General features: G+C 42.3%; 1 protein-coding gene across 8 annotated transcripts in view; it reads right to left on the bottom strand.

Moving 5' to 3' along the window:
* Positions 1–1,723: 1,723 nt before the first annotated feature.
* The window catches only part of dab2ipa (DAB2 interacting protein a), a 128,370-nt gene continuing 103,050 nt past the window's right edge, over positions 1,724–27,043 (bottom strand). For all 8 annotated transcript variants that reach the window (XM_077223859.1, XM_077223860.1, XM_077223864.1 and 5 more), the window contains 10 exons: positions 24,176–24,320; positions 17,062–17,206; positions 15,329–15,565; positions 14,704–14,905; positions 13,236–13,414; positions 11,248–12,145; positions 9,736–9,888; positions 7,274–7,476; positions 6,417–6,504; positions 1,724–4,898 (listed from right to left, as the gene is read on the bottom strand). In XM_077223859.1, coding sequence (XP_077079974.1) covers positions 4,731–4,898; positions 6,417–6,504; positions 7,274–7,476; positions 9,736–9,888; positions 11,248–12,145; positions 13,236–13,414; positions 14,704–14,905; positions 15,329–15,565; positions 17,062–17,206; positions 24,176–24,320 — 2,418 coding nt within the window. In that variant the 3' untranslated portion in view covers positions 1,724–4,730. The remainder of the gene's footprint in view (positions 4,899–6,416; positions 6,505–7,273; positions 7,477–9,735; positions 9,889–11,247; positions 12,146–13,235; positions 13,415–14,703; positions 14,906–15,328; positions 15,566–17,061; positions 17,207–24,175; positions 24,321–27,043) is intronic.

Raw genomic sequence — 27,043 nt, 5'->3', positions numbered from 1 at the left:
CGGAACAGCATACTGAATATTACGAATTTAAAGAGATCGAGCTTTTGCCAAGAATATGGGGATGCCGTAGTTACACCTTAAGGGAGCAAAAACATCATTCTCCATTGACGTTCACTCAAAGGTATCCATGTATTCTGACGAATTAATGATACAAAATTTTATATATATATATATATATATATATATATATATATATATATATATATATGTATGTATATACATCACAGACATGACATTTTATTCATTATATTAGTAAGTTTTACTATTGCCCAGTTTTTTGACAGCACATGAACTGTGAAATTAACTACTCTTCCCTGTCTATATATATATATATATATATATATATATATACACACACTCACCTAAAGGATTATTAAGAACACCTGTTCAATTTCTCATTAATGCAATTATCTAATCAACCAATCAAATGGCAGTTGCTTCAATGCATTTAGGGGTGTTGTCCTGGTCAAGACAATCTCCTGAACTCCAAACTGAATGTCAGAATGGGAAAGAAAGGTGATTTAAGCAATTTTGAGCATGGCATGGTTGTTGGTGCCAGACGGGCCGGTCTGAGTATTTCACAACCTGCTCAGTTACTGGGATTTTCACGCACAACCATTTCTAGGGTTTACAAAGAATGGTGTGAAAAGGGAAAAACATCCAGTATGTGGCAGACCTGTGGGCGAAAATGCCTTGTTGATGTTAGAGGTCAGAGGAGAATGGGCCGAATGATTCAAGCAGATAGAAGAGCAACTTCGACTGAAATAACCACTCGTTACAACCGAGGTATGCAGCAAAGCATTTGTGAAGCCACAACACGCACAACCTTGAGGCGGATGGGCTACAACAGCAGAAGACCCCACCGGGTACCACTCATCTCCACTACAAATAGGAAAAAGAGGCTACAATTTGCAAGAACTCACCAACATTGGACAGTTGAAGACTGGAAAAATGTTGCCTGGTCTGATGAGTCTCGATTTCTGTTGAGACATTCAGATGGTAGAGTAGGAATTTGGCGTAAACAGAATGAGAACATGGATCCATCATGCCTTGTCACCACTGTGCAGGCTGCTAGTGGTGGTGGTGTAATGGTGTGGGGGATGTTTTCTTGGCACACTTTAGGCCCCTTAGTGCCAATTGGGCATCGTTTAAATGCCACGGCCTACCTGAGGATTGTTTCTGACCATGTCCATCCCTTTATGGCCACCATGTACCCATCCTCTGATGGCTACTTCCAGCAGGATAATGCACCATGTCACAAAGCTCGAATCATTTCAAATTGGTTTCTTGAACATTACAATGAGTTCACTGTACTAAAATGGCCCCCAAAGTCACCAGATCTCAACCCAATAGAGCATCTTTGGGATGTGAACGGGAGCTTCCCTGGATGTGCATCCCACAAATCTCCATCAACTGCAAGATGCTATCCTATCAATATGGGCCAACATTTCTAAAGAATGCTTTCAGCACCTTGTTGAATCAATGCCACATAGAATTAAGGCAGTTCTGAAGGCGAAAGGGGGTCAACACAGTATTAGTATGGTGTTCCTAATAATCCTTTAGGGTGAGTGTATATATATATATATATATATATATATATATATATATATATATATATATAAATATATATATAGTTCTCTACGAATACCAAACAAATTAGTGGAACAATGAAACAAATCAAATGCCTGTTTCTTTAAGAAAGACCTTAGTGATAACACTCATGGACAAATATTTTGCTTTTATTTAGAATGGCACTCATTGAAGTGCACCCATATTGACAATGGCATTCTACATGGATATATACATTCTGTCCATAGCATTTACTTAACTTTACACAGGTGAAACAATATATATTTTTCTCAACAACATTATTTTTCTTGGACTGTACAGTAAACTAACAAATAAAGTCAGAACCTTGAAATAGCTAAATAAAACTTTAATAATTCTAGAGGCAATTGTACATGAATTGCACAGAACTTCTCTTCAACACAAATGACTTCTCATATATTGGTGTCTTCTGTTCATGTATGTACATGTGGCAAAACGGTCTTTGTAGCTCTGAAACATACATACAAAAGATGTAGAGGTAAAGCAGAAAATAATGTGGAGATTTTTTCTTGTCTTAGTTTTTAAATATAATCATGCCAAACAGGAAAAAGTTATATTCAAAAATAATGAATGTTTTAAAACAGGTTTCTCGAACCGCACTGGTCAAATAAACAGACAGTCCCGCCTCCAACCTCAAGCCATTGGTTGATTATTTTAACATTCAAAAGATTACACACTTCAACTTGAAAGAAATTTAAAGTCGACATGAAATCAAAATAGTCAATTATTATTTGTTTCTGGAATATTGCAGTATTTATTAAAGAATAGATAATGATTTATCCATGCACATTATTATAATTTTTTAAAATCATGTGCCCTCGTATTCTTTAGAATAACTTCCCGTCCGAAATCGCATACTTCCCTACTATATAGTAGGCTAAAAACAGTATGTAACAAAAGCAGTATGTACGAATACACAGTACTCATAAAAGAGTAGGCAAAAAGTACCCAGATGACCTACTACTTCTGGTGAGATTCTGTAGTGTGCATACAGTGGTCACTTTGCTATCCCATTAGGCCATGGGAGAGGATTTGTGAATGGCGGTGACGCGACGTAACTGACGCTGGTCGGTCACATGATAAGGGCAACATGGCGTGTATATTTAAAAAAGTATGTTCTATATAGTATGAATGTGTGCAGTATGAATATAATTCAGATTATATTCATACTACACACATTCTTACAAGATCGTACCTTTTTAGCAGCCCTGAAGTAATTACTCATTTAAAAAATAATTACCTACTCAAAAGAGTAGATATGTGATTTCGGACGTGATTTCGGATTTTCTCTTCTCTGATAATGTGTTTACTGGTGTGAGGGCGGGAAAACATGTCACTCACATGACATCAAAGCAATTAGCAATCGATCCAATCAATTCCGTCGAACAAAATCAATCCCGCCATACATTTTTTCTCATTCGAGAAGCTGTTTCACTCAGATATACCTACGTCACAATAGGAAAGAAAATATTATCGCGACTTCCATTTCATGTCGACTTTAACATAGTGTTTTAACGTTGGACACTTTAAAAAAGTACTCTTCATTTTGGGGTTGTAACAACAAACAGTTGAATAAATAAATTAGCTAAACATAATTTAAAATATAAATTAAAAATCAATTCCAAACAACAATTAAACAGAGCATACTTTCTCTCAAGCCTGTGTGATAAATTAAAAAATGTAGTGATAATAGAGAATTCAAAAAATTGGAGATGTTCGATATGAGATTTATACAAATAAGTGGTTTGCCCTTGCAGTTTTTCCAAAATTATTGTCCCAAACAAACTGATTTGAATATTTATACATAAAGTAACACAGACAGTCTTAAAAATCCACTCCGTCGACCTGATTTGAATAAAGTTCAGTGAAGCTAAAACAGGCTCGTCTGATACCGGAGCAAACTTTCAGAGTCTGCAGGGTTGACGCAACTATTGCCGTGCTGCACAGACTCCCAGCTTGTTTGATGCAAACTGCATTTGAAGAGCAGGAAACATTACAAAAGTAAAAGTAGAAAAAAAAAAAAAGCCACGTACCCTTCACACATCATCTCAAACCTCTGTCATCCAGTAGAAGTGCTGAATGCTTGTACTTGCTGCTCTGAATTGCCTTTATAACAAGTCCACAGAAGCAGGTTTTGGTTAAAGGGTCCATTCTAATGCTATAGAAAGTGCGTAGGGTGGAAGAAAGACATCGCAGGGGGGCAGACACTGATTGTACTGTAGGTATGATGTTGGATACAGAGTCTAAAACTGGCCACGCGAACGGCAAGCAGTATGAGGACGATTTTATCCACAGCGTTGGTTGATTGTAGAGGGGTTAAAGTGTGTCGTCATCATCATTGCTCTATCTAGAAGCAGCACCTCAGTGTACAATCGGAGCATACATAAGTTTGTACTTTTTCTTATTTTTTCTAAATAAAGTACAGCAGACCTCAGCACGGGAAAAACACACTGTACGAAAAAAAAGAAGAAGAAGAAATCTATTTTCTCTGAAAAGCCCATAAAAAACTATATACATCAATGAGGAGCGTCACCTCTATGTTATGCGCATAGAAAAAAAAGTATGCAACAAAATGCGATGTTTCTCTTTAACCGTACAAAAAAAAGCGAGCATTTTGTGCTACTGCTGCCCTGGAGTGATGCAAGCAACAAAAGAAAATTAAGTTTACATGAAATGTACAGATGTATCAATGAAAACAAAGCAGAAAAAAAGTGTTTTGACAAATAATTACATACTTAGGATCATTATTATCATGCTAACTCCAATCAAAATGCGAATATGCACAGTTCAAATCTAGAGATGATACAGAATTAGGTCACGGCTAACTTCTGTGACCTAGTGGCCAATGGCTATAAATGAAGCATCATGGGAATATTCCATTAGACATCTTTGCGTGGCTAATAATCTATTAGTCTTTATATACTGAGTGAACAACTGTGACATTGTGCAACATCCTATCCGATTTGTTCCCAAAGGAGTTATTCCGATCCAGTAGCTACTCAGGACTTTTGTGAAATAAATTTAAACCTGCTGGAGTGCCGTTTTTCTGTATTGTTTCCGTGAGTTACCCATAGCCCTTGTCCATCACTTGGCGCGTAGGCCCGTGTGTGTTTGTGTCCACGCTAGCAGTTGCTGCTGTTCCGGAATTCTCCGTTTTCTGTGATCTGCAGCTTCGTGGGGTTGGTGGGAGAAATGCCGTTCCTCGTTTGCATGCTGTACCGATCCTTCAACTGAGACAGAGCGCTCATTAGCCGGGCGTTCGCGGCGTCCAGGGATGCGATTCTCTTCTCCTGTGGGGAGGGACCATTCATGGAGTTCAGATAGAAAAAGGTGGTTAACAGTGCATTATATTTAATGTTTAATTAAAGTATTTCTACCCCGCAAACGGACACAAGGTGACTCTCTTTGGTCTGAAACATTACAGACTAATTACACCGTCTCACATTAAATTAATTCATAGAGTTGAAATTAAAATTTGTGCGGCGACAGCAGTAATCTCTCCTCGCCTTTATAAAATAAATCTATGATGTAAACAAAGTCTTTAATGATTTTGATGAGTGCTAAAGTGAATCCACAGTGGGTGGTTTTTATGCTCATCAAAATGTTTACGAGAGACGCTGATTGTCCCCGGAGGACATGGGCGTTTATCATTAAACTTTCAACTTCATTAATACTATTAAACTTCAGAGACCAACTCATCACATCATGCTGAAATCTAAACAGAACACCAGAGGGCGCTATGACCCTGCAAATGGGTAGCTGACAATTGATACAAACATCACAAACCATTAGTGAAAATTCCTTTTTTTCTTATTTAATAGAAAATGATTCATTACATTATATTAACAGCATAAGAACTTGAGTGAAAAGCTAACATTGATTTCTTAGTATTTAGTATGCACCCCTTTGGCTTTAATGACAGCAGCACTCAAGCTGACACGTACTGATGATCATGTTCTACAGCCTGATTTGAGAATGATCCAAAAAGCATCTTGTGCTTTTATGGAAGCATATCTGTTCATTTGATTAGTGACATAGAAATAGTGCAGAATCTTAAATATGTCTTTAATCATTTTGCCATTTTTAATATTAATGGAAGACTTTTGGACTCACCAAGGCTACATTTATTTAAGTAAAACACAGTCAAAATATTATTACAATTTAAAATAACTGTTCTCTATTTTAATACATTTAAAAATGTTATTTATTGTTGAGATGGCAAAGCTAAATTTTCAACATCATTACTCCCATCTCCAGTGTCACACGATCCTTCAGAAATCATTCTAAAATGCTGATTTGCTGCTCAAGAAACATTTCTTGTTATTATCAATGTTGAAAGCAGTTGTGCGCGTTAATATTGTGGAAACCGTGATTCATTGTTTACAGGATTCTTTGATGAACAGAAAGTTCAAAAGAACTCTTTACCGTCACTTTTGATCAATTAATGCATTCTTGCTAAAATAAAAAATTATATATATTTTTTTATATTACTGACCTAAAACTTTTGAACGACACTATAAGGGAAAGTGTATATCATAAAGTCCTTTTAGTAGTTCACTTAAATAGCCCAGTCGTCCTATCAATGCATTTTAGTATTCCTTTATATATTCCATAAAGCTCATTAAACCGAAATATGCTGTTTTAGATGGAGTATAGTTTGTCAACCCAAATATTTTTCACTTAAATTAAGCTTCTGGATCCCAAAGCACCAGTCCAAAGAAATCATGGACATTTTTTGATTACAATAATCCTTGACTTGTGTTTACAATGAATAAAGACATAACACATGTTTTTGATTTTAGATTCACCTGGGCTTCAATGATTTTCTGTTTGGAGTCTACGATGGCCTGCATGTCGGCGTGATCTTTCTTCAGCTCGTCTTCAACTGACATCAACCTAAAACATAAAGTTGCCACATACATCTTTAAGCTACAGATACTTCTTGAGTGCTTAACTTAAGTAAGTTACTGTAGTAAATAGGAACATCTAATTGTAGGCATCTTTTGCAAGTGATAGATAGAGTTGCATACCATCTGCATACTGGTGAAAGGAAATATTGTACTGATTAATTACACGAGCTAAAGGAAACATGTAAAGGTTAAATAATAGAGGACCCAAAATTGAGCCTTGATGAGCACCACAAGATATGACATAACGCCTGGAGGTGTAGGTACCCAGTGTAACATAGTTATCCCTGCAGCTTAAGTAGGATCTGAACCAGTCTAAGACAGGACCTGATAGACTGTCCCAGTTCTGTAGTCTGTCGGGTAGAATCTCATGATCAACAGTTTAAGAAAAGCAGCACTCAAATCTAAAAGTTCCAAATAACTTGCAGATCGTTTAAAACCTTAAGCACGGCTGTTTCTGTACGGTTGTTTGCCCAGAAGCCACACTAAAATGTCTCATTAAGTTGATTAGCGTTGAGATACTGTAGTTACTGAGCTGTACGGATACTATTTTTCCAATTATTTTACCAAGAAATGGAAGATTAGAAATTTGGTCTGTAGTAACTGAGCACAAAATACCTAATTTACCATCGGAAGTTTATCTGTTTATCTTTTATGAGGTTTGAAAGTACAAAGTTTTAGTTTCTAGACTGGATCTTTAATCACATGGCCACACCACCCCACATCCAAAATCTCCTGCTTCTAAAGCAGATCTTCACCTGGTGATGATGCTTTTCATCTGGAGCTCTTTGTCATCTTGCTGCTTGCGTAATCGCTCCTCTGTGTCCTCCAGCCGGGCTTGGTACTCCAGGAGCATCTTCTGGGTTTGGTCGTCCTGGCTTTTCACGCGAGATTCATACTCTTCCAGCTTCTTAGCAGAAATACGCAGCTTCTCCTGCAGGACAGCTATCTCCTGCTGATACTGAGGAAGGAAAGAGCGAATGAAGAACTCTAATAGCAGGATTATAGATCAACAAAAGCTGTGTAAAGAGGGAGTTCTCAGATGTGCACAGCTGTGGTTTGAAATGCATATTACAAGAATATAGCCGTGCTAATCATCTTATATCTGTCTGCTAAGCCTGGGAAATCCAGCAAAGCTGTACGAAATATACCTAGTTGGTGCTACTGAATGATTCAAAGATAAATTCTTCATGTGTTTTGGGGCAAACCTGTAGCTCAAACTGTAAAGCATGGTCCTAACAAAGCCAAGGTCATGGGTTTAATTTGCAGGGAATGCATGAAATGATAACAGCTATATTTTTAAATCATCAAAGTTGCTTTGTATAAAAACAACTGACAAAAATACTTTTTTTCTGCGAATTTACTGTAGGTTGAAATAAAGTTATTTTTCTTGCTCCATTGAGAATTTTTTTCTTGTTTAAACCTTATAAAAAATGTTTAATTTACTCTTGAAAATACTATTTTCAAATGGGGTAACTGGTGTTTGATGAATCTGATGAAAAAAAAGTAAAAAAAAAACAACAAATAAATAAAACTGGTAATTGTGATATCAAGTTTAAAAGAAGAAATAAAGTCTTAATGTGAGATACAGTATAAGTTCACATTTACTGGAAAAGTCAGAATTTTCACTCAAAGGCAGAAAGAAACGTGCATAAAAAAAATCTAGTCTTAATATCTTACACAATTTTGCTTTTCAAGTAAATTTATCTTGTTTACATATTTTTAAATAAAATTCGGAAAAACTCTTTAGGAAAATAATTTTGCTGTGTTTCTGCTTCAGGCTATTCAGAAACTAAGAAAGTGTTGTATGAAATGTTTTATACAGTCCTTCTAAGGAGAACGTTTTTTAAAATTCACTGCCGATAGTCTGCATCTTGAGATTGTGCTTGGTCAAGGGCTTATAGATACAGAAACTGACTGCTTTATGAATATGCAAAGACATGAAATAATAAGTTTGGTTTTGGTGTGTTTTTTCATCTTGTTGTTTTGCATCTCGACTAAAACGTTATTGTGGAATAAGTGCCGTTCCCTTTAGAGGATTCTACCAATCTTCACAGCATCACTTACATTAACAGCTTCAAACAGCTCAGATGCAGTGGGGTTTTGCTGAGGGAGAGGTTTGAATATGTGGGTATGCAGGCTCTATGCACTCCGCCGGGTTCATTATTCATTAAAGAGCAGGGCATAGAGACGGCAGACAAGCCTGAGCCAGGCGCGTGCTTCTCCGCTTTTGCAGTGTAGTGATTTGAGCCTGTTTGCCTAAATTACAACACTAGAGAGATCAAGAGGCAACTTTATCTGAAGTGCTTTAGAAATGCACTTCTACTCTTCGAACAACATCAACCTGTCTGCAGTTTGACATCCACCGTCTTCGTATCAGTTTAAGACAAGATGCCGTGACTAAGCAACTAGATCTGAGCTTAAAATATCCTCACGTCTTGGTTCTTGGGGGAATAAAAACTTTGGATGGTTCTGTTTTTCTTCAGTTTAGAGAGTGAAATTGGTTTAAAATATTTAAGTTAGCAATTTGCACTACAGTTCCAAAGTTGGGGTGGATCAGACTTTTTAATGTTTTTGAAAGACGTCTCTTATGCTCAACAAGGCTGCATTTATTTGATAAAAAAATACAGTAAAACAGTGGAATATTATTACAATTTAAAATAAATATTTTCTATTTTAATATATTTTAAAATTGAATTTATTCCTGTAATGGCAAATCTGATTTTTTAGCATCATAACTCTACTTCTTCAGTGTCACATGATCCTTCCGAAATCATTCTTATATGCGGATTTGCTGCTTATTATTATCAATGTTGAAAACAGTTGTGCTGCTTAGTGTGCTGCTTTTGACCAACTTAATGTTTCATGCTGAATAAAAGTATTCATTTCATTCAACAATAACAAAAAACAAATGCTTAGCTAATGAATATTAATTAGGTTTAGATGATTGGTCATTCCAGGAAGGTTACATAGCAATGTCAGCATGGCCTATATAATATTCATCAACATGTCGTGACGTCACAGAAAGTCCATCATGTTCCAGTGAGGATTAATAGTGAAAGCAGCAACATATTTTATGAGAGATGATCACCTCTTATAGCACTTAAAGCACTTCCTGTCTGTGTGCCCATGGGAGGCCAGTCTTGAACTCACAAACAGTGAGCCTGCTGTATTTCTGCTGTTTTTATGCTGCTGCACCGCAGAATAAGGTCTCTATTACCTTTTCAGTTGGTGTGAGATCCTCCTTGTTTGGAAAGTCCTCCCGGTGTTTCGAATCTGGGTCAATTCCCTCCTGCTCCAAATATTGCACATTCATATTCAGCAGCCATGCAGCAGTGCGGTCCAACGCATTGGGATTCACAGGGGATGGAGCCTAATAAAAGTTCATTTGAACAAACACACACATGCACACGCACACACACACGCACACACACACACACACACACACACACACACACACACACACACACACACACACACACACACACACACACACACACACACACACGATTGTATCATAATATGGCCATGCTAACATCCAAATGAGAAAGTTGCTATCAAATTAGTTTGTTTTTTCACTCATCCATAGAAACATACAAACAAACAAATGCCTCAAAACTTTTCAAGGTGACAACAGCACTTGTGCTCGCTAGAAAAAACATTTGATCATTTTTTAATGAAGAGTCATTCAGCAGACATCAAAGGAAAACAGTTTGGACAATGCAAGCAGTCATTTAATCACTAGCGCAGCGCCTGCGCTCTAGCAATTAATTCTGCTTGTCTGCTCCGTTTCTTTCGCCTCTGACAGCGAGAGGGCTGCGTGTTCATCTCAACCTAAGAGCCTCGTTTGATTCTAGCGTTGCACCAAAAGGCTCATTATCCCCCGAGAGATCTGAGTGCTAAGTTGTGTTAAGGATATCAGCCGTGTGGTAGCTAATTTAGTGGTATCTAAATTAGCTATGGGAATGTTGCAACATAAATTGACAGCTAGGGATGTGATTGGTTTTAAAATGCTATGTCTTGAAAAGTTGAAACTTTGAGAAGTATAATATCTTTTGAAGCAACAATCACTACGATTAGGTTTATTAAATCACTTCTGAAAAAAACATGAGTGGCACAAGCCCTGCAAAACTTGTTGCCACAGTGCTAGTTGTTAGCATGTTGCTATGTGGTTGATGGGGTTTTCTGTTGGGTTGCTTACTGGCCCATGATATTTTGATCTTCCAGATATGACTCGGATCATCAATGTAAGTCCATTGTATTTTTTTAAATTGTATTTCAAAATATTTCATTGTATTTTTTATGACAAGTTTATTGTCCAGAGAAAAATCAAGTTCATTTGCCCTAAATAAAAGTAACATTTGGGATTGACATTGTGGCAAAGACCAAATTTGTTTCCTAAGATCTATTTATTCATGGCCACATTTTATGAATTAGTTCCCTTGTTTTAGTTAAATTGAGGCCACAAATTTGAGGGAACACATTATTAATTCATTATTAATTGTTGTTGTTTTTTTTATTATACTTTAAGAAAAAAGCTTTTCAAAATAGATTTTGTTAAGGAAATCTAGTGGTCAAAAAGATGAATAGCACATGTACATGACCTGTACATATTTGATTCACAGAATTCAATTATATGACATAACGACATGACTAACCTTTTACCCAAAAGGAAGGAAATTTTCATCAAAAGCCAAAAAGAAAAAGAAAAATGGTGTCACAATTAACTCACTTGTTTGTGAAGGGTCCGCTGCTTGGATTCTGGACTGTCCCCTTTGGAGGATGATGACTGCTGCCTCAGTCTGGTGCCGCTGCTTGGCCAATCAGGAGATGATGACATCATGCTTCCACTGGAGGGGCGGGGGTAGGGTGCGGTGTTGAGCATGTTGGGTGGAGTGCGGCCTCTTGTGACGGCCGGAGGCGGCTGGTCTATCCGGCGCTGTGGCCCTGCGCTGTTCTGTCGCGGTACGTTGGTCTGGTGTTGGGCCTCCGTGAGGGACAGCTGTCTGCGGGTGAACTCTCCAGAACGCCGAATGAACTCATCCCCGCTGCTGCCCCCTCCCCCACTGGCCCCCGTGCTGGACTGGCCCAGGAACGGGTGCTTTGACCCCGCAGTAGCTGCTTCCTCTGCGTTACTCTGGGAGCTGATGGAACTCTGGCATTCAGATCCCGAATCGGCCACCGCACGGGGCGACACGGGCAATCCGGCAGCCATCTGGTACACAGGGTTCTGGAACGAGAGCGGGGCAAGCAGCTGGGACCTTCCCGGGGCGGTCTCTGTGCTCGGTGTCGTGGGGGTCTGACCTGCTCTCCTTAGAGTCGGACCGCTGGGCGTGTTGCCCTTAGCGGTGCGGGTGGTCCACACTCCCGTGCCCAGGCCGACGGAGGTCTGGCTGTCATTGATGGGGTCGCTGAAGGAGGTGTTGGGAGCGCTCTCAAGAGAACGACTGTCCTGCAGGTCCACCATTGACAAGCTCTTGCTGCCGTTAGGGATCTGAACATCTGGCTCGTTGGCCTCCGAGTAACTGGAGCTGCGGGCGGGCGACGGCTGTATCATAGAATTCCTTGTTACAAAAAACAGATCCTTGTTTTCGGGGGTAGGCGAAGGCAGCCGAGTGAAATCCACCAACCTGTCCAAGTGGCGACAGGACAAAATTGAAGATCACAGCTGTTCTTTAATCCAAATCAAACTCATTATTTGTCAATCCAGCTCATTTGCATGGCTAATTGATGTGTGTGCTAATATGACAGATTATAGTCCAAACACTGTTCTTTGACAAAACATAACAGTGCACTAAGTCTAATGACAGAGACTACATTTAAAAAAAAATATGCCTTTGATTACTGAGCAAGAGGATAAACCACCCTGAAGTTTTTTGTTTTATTTTTGCACATGAAGAAAAGGAAAGTATAAACTATGTCTTGCTTGGTTCTCTCCAGTCAAAACAAATAGTCAAGATAAGTCTGGCCAAGTTAACTGCATGCATTATACTGCCACTTTCGACATCAACACGTTCAAGAGAATGTTTTAACTGTTTTTAACTGATAATAATAATAAATGTTTCTTGAGCTCCAAATCAGCTTATTAGACACTGAAGACTGGAGTAATGATGCTGAAAATTCAGTTTTGCATCACAGGAATAAATTACATTTTAAAATATATTCAAATAGAAAAATATACTTAAATTTGTAATAATATTTCACAATATTGCTGTTTTTTCAGTAATTTTCATCAAATAAATGCAGCCTTGGTGAGCCTAAGAGACTTTTTCAAAAACATTTTAAAAATCTTAACGACGACACACTTTTGAAAGGTAGTGTACATTAATGCATTCGGCAGATGCTTTTATTCAAAACATCTGACTGTGCATTCATACATTTTATTAGTAGGCCTATTTGTGTTCCCAGAGAACTGAACCCATGACTTTGGCATTGCAAGTGCTGTGCTCTTTCAGTTGAGAAAATGAATGCATGTGTAGATCTGTAATAGATCTGAAGACAAATTATTAAAACATGTGAAGACATAATCAGATCCAATTAATCGTCTTTGAAAGCACTGAGTGATCAGTCAAGCAGCAAGACAAGATGTAGAGCTTTATAAGAGCCTTGCTCTGGAAAAGTTTCACCTTCTTTTTTACCGTATTCCACAATAGAATGATAAAGATTCTACTAGCTTTACTATCTAAACCAGGCAAAAATTTAAGTTTGGACTCAACTTACCCTGTGATCTCACTGTCCATGACCATTTTCTGCAGACCGGTAGACAAGCTGCTGCTGGGTAGACTGGGGGAGCCCACGCGTTCGGTGGGAGACGACACAGGGACTCCGGTGGGGTTCGTCAGGGCTGAATTCACGTCCCGCAGGATCCGCGCTAGAGGACCTAGCTTGGTGATAGTACTCTACAATATAATGGAGAATGAATTGTGTCTGACTGGAATCAAACTTGATAAAAGCACTGAACTCACTCTGGTTGGTAAAAGACAATATATCACTACAGAAAAAACACTTCAAATAATGTTTAGAAAAGGTATGTTATTCCAGCAGTTTGAAGGTTCAACGCAGAATCTTAAGGATCAATTGCTAATGTTAATCTGGATGTTTATATTGAAAGTGCACATTTTAGCCTAACCGCAAGATTAATTTTAATACTGTAACCATTTTATGGTTTCTAGCAACATAGTGCCTAAATATTAAAGAGGCCATATGCCCTTTTACAAAGTCATAATTTTGTTTTTGGGGCCTGCTAGAATAGGTGTTAATAAAGCACATTATTTTTCATATATTTTACATTATTGTAGCACCTCTTTTCCCAGTCTGTCAGTAAGGCTCTAGTTCCGGTCTCAATGAAGCCCCTCTTTCCGAAAAGTGCAACATGCTCCGATTGATGCAACCAATCAAGCGTGTTTTCGGAAATGTCACGCCCTTTACCACAATTAACACACTACTAACGTAACCAACCGGCAACCTTCCAACACGGCAGTGACTTAAACTGCAATTCATCGACTGGCCGCTAGAGACAGGCCCAAGAGAGTCAATCCCATATACCCCTCCATATTAATATGCCCAACTTTACAGCAGAAACAAATCTTTTTACAGCCTGGTTTCAAAAGTGTTTTTGGTCTATATAGCTAATTTTGCCCTTCATGATAAATCTGAGGATGAATTTTTTTTGTTATAAGTCATCCGTTTAAATTATATTAAGCCTTAAAATTCTGCATAATTAAGGGCGTGGCCACTTGAGTGACAGGTGGATTGCCGATGCTGTCAGATAACCAACTCCCTTTGGACTGTTACTTTGCAGACCTTCATGCTCAAACAGCAACATTACACTAAAGAAAGATTAAAATGTAAAAAAGCATAATAGGTCCTCTTTAAATGAATTTGATGTGCATTCTCAGGTGTGTATACTGTATGCTATTTCACATTTTAGATCTTTGATTGTGGCTCATCCATCAGATTTTAGAGCCAGTACTGTCTGTATTTTATCTTAAATGAAAATCTGTTCTCTTTAGATAAACTAAACTGAGCTCTTTGTAATTCATCAGATTCTATTTTCTGATCTCAAATCACAATGATAAAGATATTCATAATTGCTTTTTCAATGATTTATGTGATTTACTGTGAGAAAACTGACAGTTATACATATTTTCCCATGAAAAATGATATTTTTACAAACACAAGTGTTCACCTGGTCGAGCTGTGAGACCGCTTCTGACAGAAGAGAATGGAGAGTGGAGAGTTCACGGCCCAGGTCAACATAACCCTCGAAGCCTGCTGTGTTTGAGATGGTCTCTGGGTTGGAGATCTCCAGCAGGAAGCGCTGCATGTTGGTCCATTCATGCTCCAAGAACTGATTCATGAAGGACATGTACTCCTCCTTACTGCCAAACCTATGGCAAAAAAACAAAGTACAGTTTGAGTTGCCTGATTCAAATGTACCATTTGAAACACTTTATCAGTATGTTCACATAACTAATTGCAACCGCAGGAATAATATTGCTCATTATTATACTGATTTAACCATAGTCCAGAGTATGATCCATTAAAACTCATGATCAACATCGATTTCATTGTCATTTCAGTATCATGTCATATGATATAGCTTTTGTTATGACACTCTTAGAAGAAAAGGTTCCATATACTGTAGAACCTTGGTTTTTATCTTAAAAAAAAAAAACTAATTTATGTTCATTTTATATGTGTATGATTTTTAGTTTTTCATCAACTCACAGTTCCCTCACGAACCCCAGTTTGGTAAAAAAAAGAAGAAGAAAACAGTTATATCTTTGAGTTGCATGCACAAATTCACTCACTTGGTGAAGTTTGCAAGGTTTTGCGTCACTTTGGCAATGAGCGTGAGTGTGCGGGCGGTGCGGTCATCGGGATATTCCTGCATGAGGCTGAAGAGTGAGGGGGACATGATAGCAGGACACAGGAAACGCAAGAAGAGAGACGCGCTGATCAGGCGTTCGCTGATGTCTGGCCGTCCTCGGCTACTGCATTCATGCCTCCAGGACGCAAACACTTCTTTGAGCTCCCGAGGAAACACGCTGGAGTGAGAAGACAAGTGATTTGATTAGAAAACAAAAAGTCTGTTTAAAAATTATTAAATGGATAGTTCACCCAAAAATGTAAATTTTGTCATTAATTATTCACCCTCATGTGATTCCAACATATAGCCTGTAATATAACTGTCATATAACTGTCTTCCACAGTTCATAGTGACCACAGCTAAAAATACCAGTATACAGGTTTGGAAAAACATGAGGGTGAATAATTGATGACTTATATGAGTCTAGCACTGCTAAGGAACTGTTTAGTAACAAACAGGCCCAAAAACAACAAAACTCCCACACAGTTCTACATTCCCACATTGGATCACAGTCACTGTGTGCATTTAATTAAGCGTTAACAACATGGGACGACATCTTCTCCCACAACACTTTCACTGCTACCCCCCTTTAACCGTTACACCCTCCTTCAATTTTCACATCATCGCCGTAAGGACGTCCCCTGCTGCGGCCTCTAGCTCACCACAATCTGCTGTTTAAGTTGGCTCTTTTTAAGACTGCACAACATAAAAGATGGCGGTATGACAAAACTGTAGCACAGTTAGACATAATCTGTCAAGATTCAGTCTAAGATAATCCTCAAAGGCAGGAAAATTACATTCCCCTGATGGAATATCATACACCGGGCCGTTGCAAGAGGGACTAATTTCATTCCTCAGCATGGTTTTGCAGAAACGTAGGTGATGATTGAGGAATAGCACAGTCTCTACGAGGACAGATGGAGGCCTCTCACTTCTTTTTAGTCTTACCATGCCAGGCATCATGGGCCTTTTGGAGAAATGACAAAATTCCTTATTCAGAATCTGCCTCGACGATAGCAGATGATAACCCATCATAAGTCTAAAAATTCTTGCATGTTTTTATTCAGCATTTATATTAATCTATTTGGTATGCTTATTATTCAAAGTGATTTACATTGCATTCAATATATATTAGTGCTGTCAAATATGTTAAAATAAAAGTTTGTTTATATTATATATATATATATATATACTGTATATATATATATATATATATATATATATATATATATATATATAAAATATATACATGTGTGTGTTTATATTTGTATACTACACACACACATAATCACGATTAATCGATTTGACAGCACTAATATATATATATATATATATATATATATATATATATATATACAATTTAAATACCCTTAATAAAAAATATTATATATATCATTTTCTTATTACATATCTTGAAAAGTGGTCATATTTATATGAACACCTTTATGTTTGTGAATAAATTAAACCTACTTTTATATATGTATATGGTGGTGTACACAATGTTGTTATGTATTTAGGCATAATTAGAACTCCATATTGACCAATCAGTATTCAATATTGGAACTACCCATTTTAAACCATTAAATGAAGCATGTTTCCAATAGAAAAGAAAAAAAATTCCCATTATGAGCTGTGACCAGACGCTGATATGAGAGGCGAATTTGATCTCATTACCAGTAAGAGTTGATGATCTTGCAGAAAGCCAGCTCACAGCACATCTTGAGGTTGCTCTGGTGCTCATGCAGGTCGCTGGAGGAGCACTTAGACGAATCCACCTCACAGTTCTCGTCTGACTCATACAGAGCTTTGATGAACTCACCTGGGACAAAGAAAGTAAACAATGCGGAAAACAATAGGTTACTATCGTAACCCCGGTTCTCTGAAACATCGAGTGGAGAGATCCACCTATGGGAAGGGCATCCGTACCTGACCTCTGCAGAAGCATCCAATTGCACCAAGTCTGGCTAGACAGACAGAAGCGCGCAGCCAATGCCAGGTGAGGCCACACCCCCTCACCTAAGGGCATATAACATCTGGGCGCGCTGCTATTCCTCAGTAAGTATATTCGCTTCTCGTGCAGCAAGCGGGGCAAAGCTGGTGGATCTCTCCACTCGATGTTTCAGAGAACCGGGGTTACGATAGTAACCTATTGTTCTCTTTCATCATCTCGTGTTCGAGATCCACCTATGGGAGAGACATGGACAGCTCCCCGATTGCCCAATACACTCACAGTGAGGTTCTGAAAGCCAGAGAAAGACGGTCACCCCGGGGAGGCGGTGCCTGACACGTCCATTAATCATGAACCTGCAAAGGTGACGCCACACCGACTGCTGTGGACACGCAGGACATGAAGCATGCATGAGACACATACATGAAAGTACCCCCAACCCACCAAGGCACATAAACTAAACCCATAACGGGAAGTAAATGTTTGGTGGCAAGAATGAACATGACCAGCCGGGCCATTCACTCTTATTGGTTTCAACAGGGTACAGGGAAGAGCTAAGAAGACCCAACCCCTAAAACCGAATGTGCTACCGAGGTTCTGGTGACATCCAGCCGGTAGTAACGCACAAAGGTATGAGGAGAAGCCCAACTGGCAGCGGAGCAGATGTCCTGCAGTGACACTCCCCTAAACAAAGCCCAAGAGGCGGCTAAGCCCCTTGTGGAATGAGCTCTGATGCCCCTTGGGGGCTGCACTCCCTTTGCTTCATAAGCCATAGTTATAGCGCCCACAACCCAATGTGAGAGGCGTTGCTTCGATATGGGACTCCCTCTGTGCGGAGGGGCCCATGAAACAAAGAGCTGGTCGCTCTTCCGGAAAGCGCTGGTCCTGGTCATATAAGCCTGTAAAGCACGGACTGGACACAGAGCATTCAGCCTCTGATCCTCCAGAGAGGTAAAAGGTGGAGGGTGAAAAGCGGACAGCTCCAACACCTCCGAAGTGAACGCAGGGAAGCACTTCGGCATGAAGGCCGGGTTAGGCTTAAGGGAAACCTTATCTCCACTGAGGGAGAACTTAGTGCACGAGGGGTGAACCGAGAGTGCATGTAGCTCACTGACACGTTTGGCAGATGCCAAGGCCAAGAGCAAAGCTGTCTTGAAGGACAGCAGCTTAAGGGAAATACTCCCCAGGGGCTCAAAAGGATGTTGAGACAGTGCTTCCAGCACCATGGAGAGGTCCCATTCCGGAACAGTTCTCCTGATGACTGGCAACGAGCGGCGTGCACCCTTCATGAATCTGCGGATTAGAGGGTGCTGCCCGACAGTAGAGCCCTCAAAACCCACATGACAGGCTGAAATCGCAGCCAAATAGACCTTAATGGTGGAAAAAGACCTCCCTTTTTCCATGAGGTCCTGAAGGAAACACAAAATATCAGGAACTGAGCACTGATAAGATGTGAGACCGCGCCCATCGCACCACCCTTCGAACACGTGCCACTTACAGCCATATAAGGACCGTGTAGAGACGGCCCTGGCATTCTGAATAGTGGCGACCACACGCGGCGAAAGCCCAAGTGCGTTCAGGTTCGTCCTCTCACGGGCCAGGCCCAGAGAGCCACCCTGTCCGGGTGGGGGTGGTAAATCTCCCCGTTGGCTTGGGACAATAGATCCGTGCGAACGGGAAGGCGCCACGGCTCGGCGTATAACAGAGGAATTATCTCCGCCAGCCATGGTGCCTTGGGCCACCTGGGTGCTATCAGAATGAGAGACAGGCCCTGCTCTCTCACCCTGGCCAATGAGGGAATTATCAGGCACAGGGGAGGAAAAGCATACAGGAGCACTCTGGGCCATGGGTGGGCCAGTGCGTCTACCCCGAGGGGCGCGTCCATGTCCCTTAGAGAGAAGAACATAGGACAATGGTAGTTTTCGCGCGAGGCGAATAGATCTACGCTCGCCCGTCCGAATCTCATCCATAGCATTTCCACTATCTGAGGGTGAAGACGCCAATCTCCGTAGATTGGGTTTCCCCTTGATAGCAGATCCGCACCTCTGTTCAGAATGCCCGGAACGTGAGTTGCGCGTAACGACAGGAAAACCCGTCTGCTCCACACCAAAAGCTTGTAAGCTAGAGCGTGGAGTTTCGACGAGCGCATGCCGCCCTGACGGTTGATATAAGCCACAGCCGTGGTATTGTCGCACCGTACTAGAACGTGATGTCCCTGCAGGCGAGGCAGAAAATGATTCAGAGCTTTCCAAATGGTTAAAAGCTCTAAATAGTTTATGTGCGCTGAACGTAGTCTGTTTGGCCACAGACCGTTCACCGTTCTGCCCTCCTGGGTGGCACCCCAGCCTGTCAAGGACGCATCTGTCGTCACAACTTTCCGCATCGTAACCGCCCCCAGAGGGGTTCCCCGTGCGTAAAAGTTCTCGCTCTCCCAGTGGCGCAAGGTCGCCGAGCAGGCGCGTGTCACTGTTACCGAGCGGCAAAGGTCGCGAATCGGGCTGAAATGTAGTGACAAGACCCATTTCATGAACGCCCTCATCCTCAGAAGTCCCAATGGCACAACTTGGGTGGATGAAGCCATGAGACCCTGTAGCCTGAGACATGTGCGATATTGCACTTTCGCCCCTTCTCTGAACTGCGTCAGACAGTTCATCAGAGAGCGAACGCGCTCTTGAGAGAGGCGCGCTCGCATGGAGACCGAATTCAACTCCAAGCCCAAGAAAATGACATTCTGACTGGGCGTGAAATTGCTCTTGCTCACATTCACTTGAAACCCGAGCGATGTGATGTGCGCGAGCACACGGTCGGTGTCCTGCAACACCTTCTCCTTTGATTCGGCTATGATGAGCCAATCGTCTATATAAGTCAGGATTCTCAGACCTGATATTCTCAGAGGTGCTAAGCCCGCCTCCGCGCACAGACAGAAAGACCGGGGACTCAAACTGAGTCCAAACGGAAGAACTGTGAATTCGTAACATATGCCCTGGTAGGCGAAACGAAGAAACTTCCTGTGCGGAGGATAGATGCTTATGTGAAAGAAAGCATCTTTCAGATCGACTGATGTGAACCAGTCGTTCTGTTTTATGGCACGGGCGAGTGCGCCTTGTGTCAGCATTCTGAAATTGTATTTCCTCAAATGTTTGTTCAACACTCGAAGGTCCAAGATAGGGCGGAGAGAGCCGCCTTTTTTCGGGACCAGAAAATAACGGGAATAAAAACCCTGGTTCATCAGATTGGGAGGTACCACCTGAATCGCTCCCTTGTTTAAGAGAGATGAAATTTCCTCTTTCAGAATGTGAGAGGCGTTCTCTTCCGTGTGAGAAAAGAGAATGCCGTTGAAATGCGGGGGTTTTACTGCGAATTGCAATCTGTAACCCTGCATTACTGTACGCATCACCCACTCGGGAGCTGAAACGGTTCGCCAAGCCGCTTCGTGACTCGCGAGAGCTCCCGCTCGGGCCAGAGCGGAGCTGTGTGAGACCGACAGGTTTATTTGTGATGCAATGGCGCCATCTAGTGGGTACACTAGAGGCGACATGCAGGGGTTCGGAGGGATTTCCTCTCTCTGCAGTGAGATGAATTCTCTCTGCGGAGAGAGGTTTTCCCGCCGAAACGAATTCATTTGATTCGTATTTTTTTGTGTTTTGTGTGTTTTGTGTTGGGCAAACACTGGGGCCGAAGCCTTTATTGAGAGAGTGAGGGGAACAGAGTGTGGGCAGTGTGGTGTCACTGAGCTTAAACTTTCCCTTACAAAGGGCCCCCTGAACGTGGGGGGAAAACACACATCTCTCGAACACACGAGCTGGGCAGTCTCGTTTACACACGGAGAGCTGACCCATCCGCGGGACCCCCTGGGTTTTTTGGACGGGGGTCCTAGAAGAGGAGGGGAGTCCGAAGGGCTTGCGGCCCGTGAACATGGACTCGAAGCCCCCATCGGCTGAACATCAGGCAGGCCGCTTGCGTTTCGAGTCGGTGGGGTTGGAATTCGCAGGTCTCCCGGCCGCGGCCGCGGCGGGAGCGGGCTTACCCCAGTGCTTGTGTGTAGGTGCTGGGTTATGTTGCCGAGGGGGTGGTTTGTTGCGGGGCTTTTCTCTGCCCTGATGAAACTGTCGTCCCGTGGCCGGTGGGTTAGGCAAACGCACAGGGGGCGCCTGGCGTGGGACTGACTTCCTAGGAAGGCAAAGTTTGAAGGCCTCATCCTCCTTTTTCTTATCGTCACACCGTTGTTGCATCAGTGCGACGGCGGGGCCGAAGAGAGCCCGGCCGGGCTCCACCGGCGCGCCCGCGATGCGCCGTTTCTCACTGTCAGGGAGTCCCGACAGGTTCAGCCAGAGCGCGCGCTCTCCGACCACGGAAAGCGCCATGGAGCGCCCGCAAGCTTGGACGGCCTGCCGAGCGTTACGGAGGACGAGGTCGTTCACCGTTAGGATCTCCTTCCACAGGGTTTCAGAAGGATTTCCCTTTTCCAATTGTTGCCCTAACTCTTCAAGGATCTCCGCCTGGTAGGCGGAGAGGAGCGAAGAAACGTTAAGGGCCCTGACAGCCACGGCCGAGGACTTATAAGCTGCCTGGTGAACGGAGGCAGCAAAACGGTCCATCTTGTTGGGCAAGACCGGCTTGGGGGGAGCGAGCAGCCCGCCCTGAGCGGGGTTAAGGTGCCTGGCGATGGAAGGTTCGACGGTGGGAGGTTCGCCCATACCGTGCGCCGCCATGTCCTTAACCTCGAGTCCCGTGAGACCGTGTTTGAAGTCGAGCGGGTCGCTCCAATAATTTCTCATGTGCTTCGCGCACGCCGGGAGGATGGGGAAGAGTTGTTTCCTCGGGCCGGGAGGGGGTCCCAGCACTTTCCCATCATAAATATCCCTCTCCTGGTCGGTGGCGCTCTGCGGTGCCGGCCATTCGATGTTGAGACGAGCGGCCGCTCGCTCACACACTTCCAGGAGGATGGCTTGAGGCAGAACCGCGTGGGCCGTAGCCTGGGGAACACCAGAGGGCGGGATGGCCTCCTCGTCCTCTGAAACCCCAAGAATGGCCGCATCCTCCTCTTCGCCAGAACCGGGCAGGTCGTGGACGAGAGTGAGGTTGTCCCCGAAGATGTCCTCCTCGGGGAAGGCGGGATTGGGCTGGTCAGCCCAGACGAGAGACGTTGCGCCCCGGGAGGCCCCCGGTAGCGCGTCGTCATCACCGTGTCCCCCGTCCGAGTCAGAAGGGCTGAGCCCGGTGCACTGTGTCACTGCCACCTTAAGACGGCGTTTTAGCAGCTTCCTAGGCAGCAAGAGGCAGAAACTGCAATTCTCCGGGTTTTCAAGGGCTTCCCGAGCGTGCTTAAGACCCAAACAGACCACGCAAAGCTGATGAAGATCCTTAGCTGCGATGAGGGCACCACACGCGGCCGGGCAGGCCCGTGACATGCTATCCCCTGGAGAGGCTGCAGGCTTAGACAGTGACATACCAGCGAAGAAAACGGAGAAATCCGTGGCGGGCAGCCGTGAGGAGAAACGGTGAAAATAGCGAGAGCGTGGGCGGCTCCGAATGCAAAGCAGCAGTAGTTGAAAAATAAACAACTGTCACGTCCGGCGGAGGCTGATCTGGTCGATATGTCCTCCTGAAGACACGAGGTGAGCAGTGTAAAAATCCAACCGAGCTGTGAGATGCAGAGATCGCGAGAAGCGAATGTCAACTGAGGAATAGCAGCGCGCCCAGATGTTATATGCCCTTAGGTGAGGGGGTGTGGCCTCACCTGGCATTGGCTGCGCGCTTCTGTCTGTCTAGCCAGACTTGGTGCAATTGGATGCTTCTGCAGAGGTCAGGTACGGATGCCCTTCCCATAGGTGGATCTCGAACACGAGATGATGAAAGAGAACCTCATTTAACACAGACAGCGTGCAGCCTGCTGCAGTACTGTGCTGCTGGTTAAACGTTACAGCTAATGCTAAAGTAACAAAACTTTATCATTCGAAATTAGCACTATTAAAGCGGTTTAAAATAATGTACTTGAAGAAATCGCCTGGGTTCTGGTCTGTGCACGTTCATGTGTTTTTAGATGGAGGCGTGGCTTTGGACGGCGATTTGCAGGGAGGGTGGGATCGTATGCTTTCAATGCTAGCAGGCTAAAGTTAGCATTTCCCAGATCACCTATTGCTTCTTTAATTTCATAATGCTCAAAAACAGACATCCCAAGTCTCCCGTAAGTTCATATAGCATATTGATAGCGGCTCCCTGATGCCCGCAAATTAGTTCAAATCTCCCGGAATCTAGAGCGAGCGAGCGAGCGAGCAAGAGCGCGCATGCGAGCACGAACAGACTGTGCTCCAAACCGCGTAGCACGCGCACGGCAGAGAGGGAGAGAGCGAGATACCTTGCGTGTGTGCCTCATGAAGCGCATGTAAGACAGAGAGCATCATGATTGGCCTGTTTCGGTAAGTGAACCAATCAACCAACACCCCGAAATGAATTCATGCAGTTTGGGATGTCTGCAAAAACAAGTAATGGTTGAAACTATGCTCTTGATGTATGCTTCGACACTTTCTCACTGACTTAACTTTTAAAAGTAGTTTCTCAGCATCAAACAAGCGCTTTTGAGGGAAACCGAGCCTAAAGTTTCCCTCCGCACTCGATTGTGTGCTCATATTCCACTTGATATTTTAAATAATTGAACAGAACTTCAAAAACACAGACTACACAAAAAAGCAGTAAATTATTGATTCTTGATTCTCCCAAGCATATTTGATGGTTTAAAATCCCTGCAGGAATTGTGAGGAAAGCATCGGACTGCTTTGATTTCAACGACAATTAAATACACATTTCACAGAGACATGTACACAAAGTCAGTGTTTTTACCTAAAGCGTCCTGAAGGTACTTCTGTCCCACTAGTTTCAGGTACTCCTCTATAGCTTTAGTGGCCAGTGTGTTCTCACGGAATATGAGATGCTCATTGTCTCCGCAACGATCCACCTCAGACATCATCAGATCTGTCAGAAAGTCCTGAGGGGACAAAACATTAAGATGTCTTTATTGATGTTCAGCTTTTGTTGTAAAACTGTTTGAAAAGGACCCCTGACTGAAACCTTAGGTTTCCCTGGACACTCCCCCTGATTGGTCCGACAAACAGATAGTCCCGCCTAATCTCATTTGGTTGAGCAAATGTTGCTGTATCAAGCTGGTCAGGATGCTTGATATTGTTTTCATACTTTATCAATATTACTTATAGTTTTCTTTGAATATAAAACTGATAAAAAAAGACAAATCATGCAGGCTTTTTATACACGCACAACAAAACTCAAAAGAAAAAAGTTTTTATTTGTGTTGGTGCTGATGCTACTGGTCTGTTGCTTGCTTTTCTCCTTTATTTCCCCATCTTTGATCACTCTGTTTTTGAAATCCCAAGTTTGATTTTGAACCATCCAGAACCGGGTGTCTGACTGGATGACCTGGAAAACAGCTAAATCATCTAATAGGCCAGACTCAGGGGCTTTTTATTTGGAGTCTAGGAGTGCCACTACAGACTGAAGACACAGCAGCTCCAGTCAGAATGTGTAACAGATTGAGAGGGTTATGTATATCCGGCTGGGGAGATGACTCCTACTCAGTGATAGTGTATTGATTGTGGGATAATGGACGTTGTATAGTTCAATGAAATTTACCCTGGGTCTCGTTGCAATATTCTTTCCCTAACTTCCTGTTTTTCCTCTCTTATGCTGCGTATCCCATGTTTCAGTTTCGCCCTCACTGCCTCTGTAATCAGTTTCAGCTGAGCACATCCAGCACCTCCGAAGTCTACGAGTAAACATGCTAATGATTTGCACTCATGTGGCCCCTGTGTGAGAGGTCCTTTATACTCTGTAGGCTTTATTTAGAGGATACTCATAACCCCAAAAATGACAAAAAAGCACCATTAAAGCAGTTAAGAAGACTCTTGCACTACACTTCAAGTCTTATAAAGCCATACAATATTTTTAATCAGTCCTCTGTCAAACATGTCAAGTGTTTTGTACTTGCCCAGTTTAAACAAGATTTCAGAGCTATGCCAGAAGGGAAAATCTTAAGTGAATAACAATGGCATCTGTGCACTTTTTCTTTTGTACAAAAACACACACACACACACACGCACGCACGCACGCACGCACGCACGCACGCACGCACGCACACACACACACACACACACACACACACACACACACAAACAAAAACACACACACAGTTTGGAATTTACAGTAATGACAGGAAGTGTAATTTACTGAATTGCAATTCTAAGAAATCGTTAGGTAATGGCATTCAGTCATCATAATCACAATTATCCATAAAGCTGTCTTATTATAATCCTTCAATCCTTGTCAAATGTTCCTTTTCTTGTTAAAACGACAGTTATTGGCCCTAGTGAAATAAACCTATACCAAAATTTCATACTAAGTACACTACAAACCCATTAAAGGTGCTCTAAGCGATGTTGAGTGACAGAGTCACTTCTTGTTGACGTTCGAAGTATTGTCAAACAAAACAGATGCTAGCTCGACTCTCCCTCCTCCTCATCCTAAACCCCACCCCCAAATCCTTCTTGTCGGTTATTGGCTGGAACAGTTTGTTATGTTTTGTGGTGCGGGTTAGCCCAGTTTGTTTTTGTTGTCGTTTGTGGAGCCTGGGGTGTCTGCAGAGACCGCGTTTTTTTTTTTACAGTTTGTTCAGGGGACAGGCATCTAGCGGATAGTGAGGAGATGTTTCCTGTATGTGACAAAAAACGTTTTGGCCTAAAAATCGTGTGACATCACTTAGAGCAGTGGTTCCCAAACTGTGGTCCGCGGACCATTAGTGGTCCGTGAGGGTACTGCAGGTGGTCCGTGGAAAGGCAAATTAAAATATAAAATAATATTTTTTACCTTCATTTTACCAGGAATCCCCATAAAAAACATAAAAAGTAAAAATAATATGTATGCCTATATTGATATAAAATTTTAATTAAATTGTCAGGTTATTGTGTGATTACTAAAATAGGCTAGTGGTGCTCGGCCGTGACGTTCAAGTTCAGTGCCGTTAGAACCACAACATGGATCGGTGGATAGCAACAGGTTCTCTGAAGAGGAAAGCGGCAGAGGCAAATATTTTGCCATTATATAAAATATTTGTCTGATTATAATTTCACCAACAGTAATTCTGGATTGCCTCCACCAAACAAGTAAATAGGAAATAAGCAAATCAGAATACTGCACGCCAAAACAGCAGTATGCGAACAAGCGTGAAACGCTAGTGTTTCTTCTTGCTGCGTATCTTTTACTGGGGTCTCCAACACGTCGCACGATTGGAGGTAGCTCGTCAAGGGGCCGTTCACATATCGTGTCTTTTGCACTCTCAAGTTCATTATTTCATGTGGGCGCGCGGCAAGTGTGCTCATAATTGAAGTGACGCACTCATTTGTTTAGGCGCAGCGAGATGAAAACACCTCAACTTTTCATAATGCAGCAAACGCACCGCAGTTCATGTGACAAAAACAAACAAATCAGCTTCATCCTTTCCGTAAACATTGAAAGCTCAGTCAATGAAGAATGCAAGAATGCACGTGCACCCAAACACTACGGGTGTTTTTCTCTTCTCCGTAAATAAATCTTGTAGCAGAGCTACAGCAAGCGTTTTTCGGTGGTGGAAATCTATTAGCTACTAAGCACAACTAAGTTGTGGAGAGCGCGCATAGCAATGACAGACGGCACGGGAAAATC

Source organism: Siphateles boraxobius, unplaced genomic scaffold (assembly GCF_051911475.1).
Source record: "Siphateles boraxobius isolate OS27281-9 unplaced genomic scaffold, OSU_SipBor_1 9, whole genome shotgun sequence".
Classification (NCBI taxonomy): Eukaryota; Metazoa; Chordata; class Actinopteri; order Cypriniformes; family Leuciscidae; genus Siphateles; species Siphateles boraxobius.
This window is presented reverse-complemented; position numbering and strand designations above follow the sequence as displayed.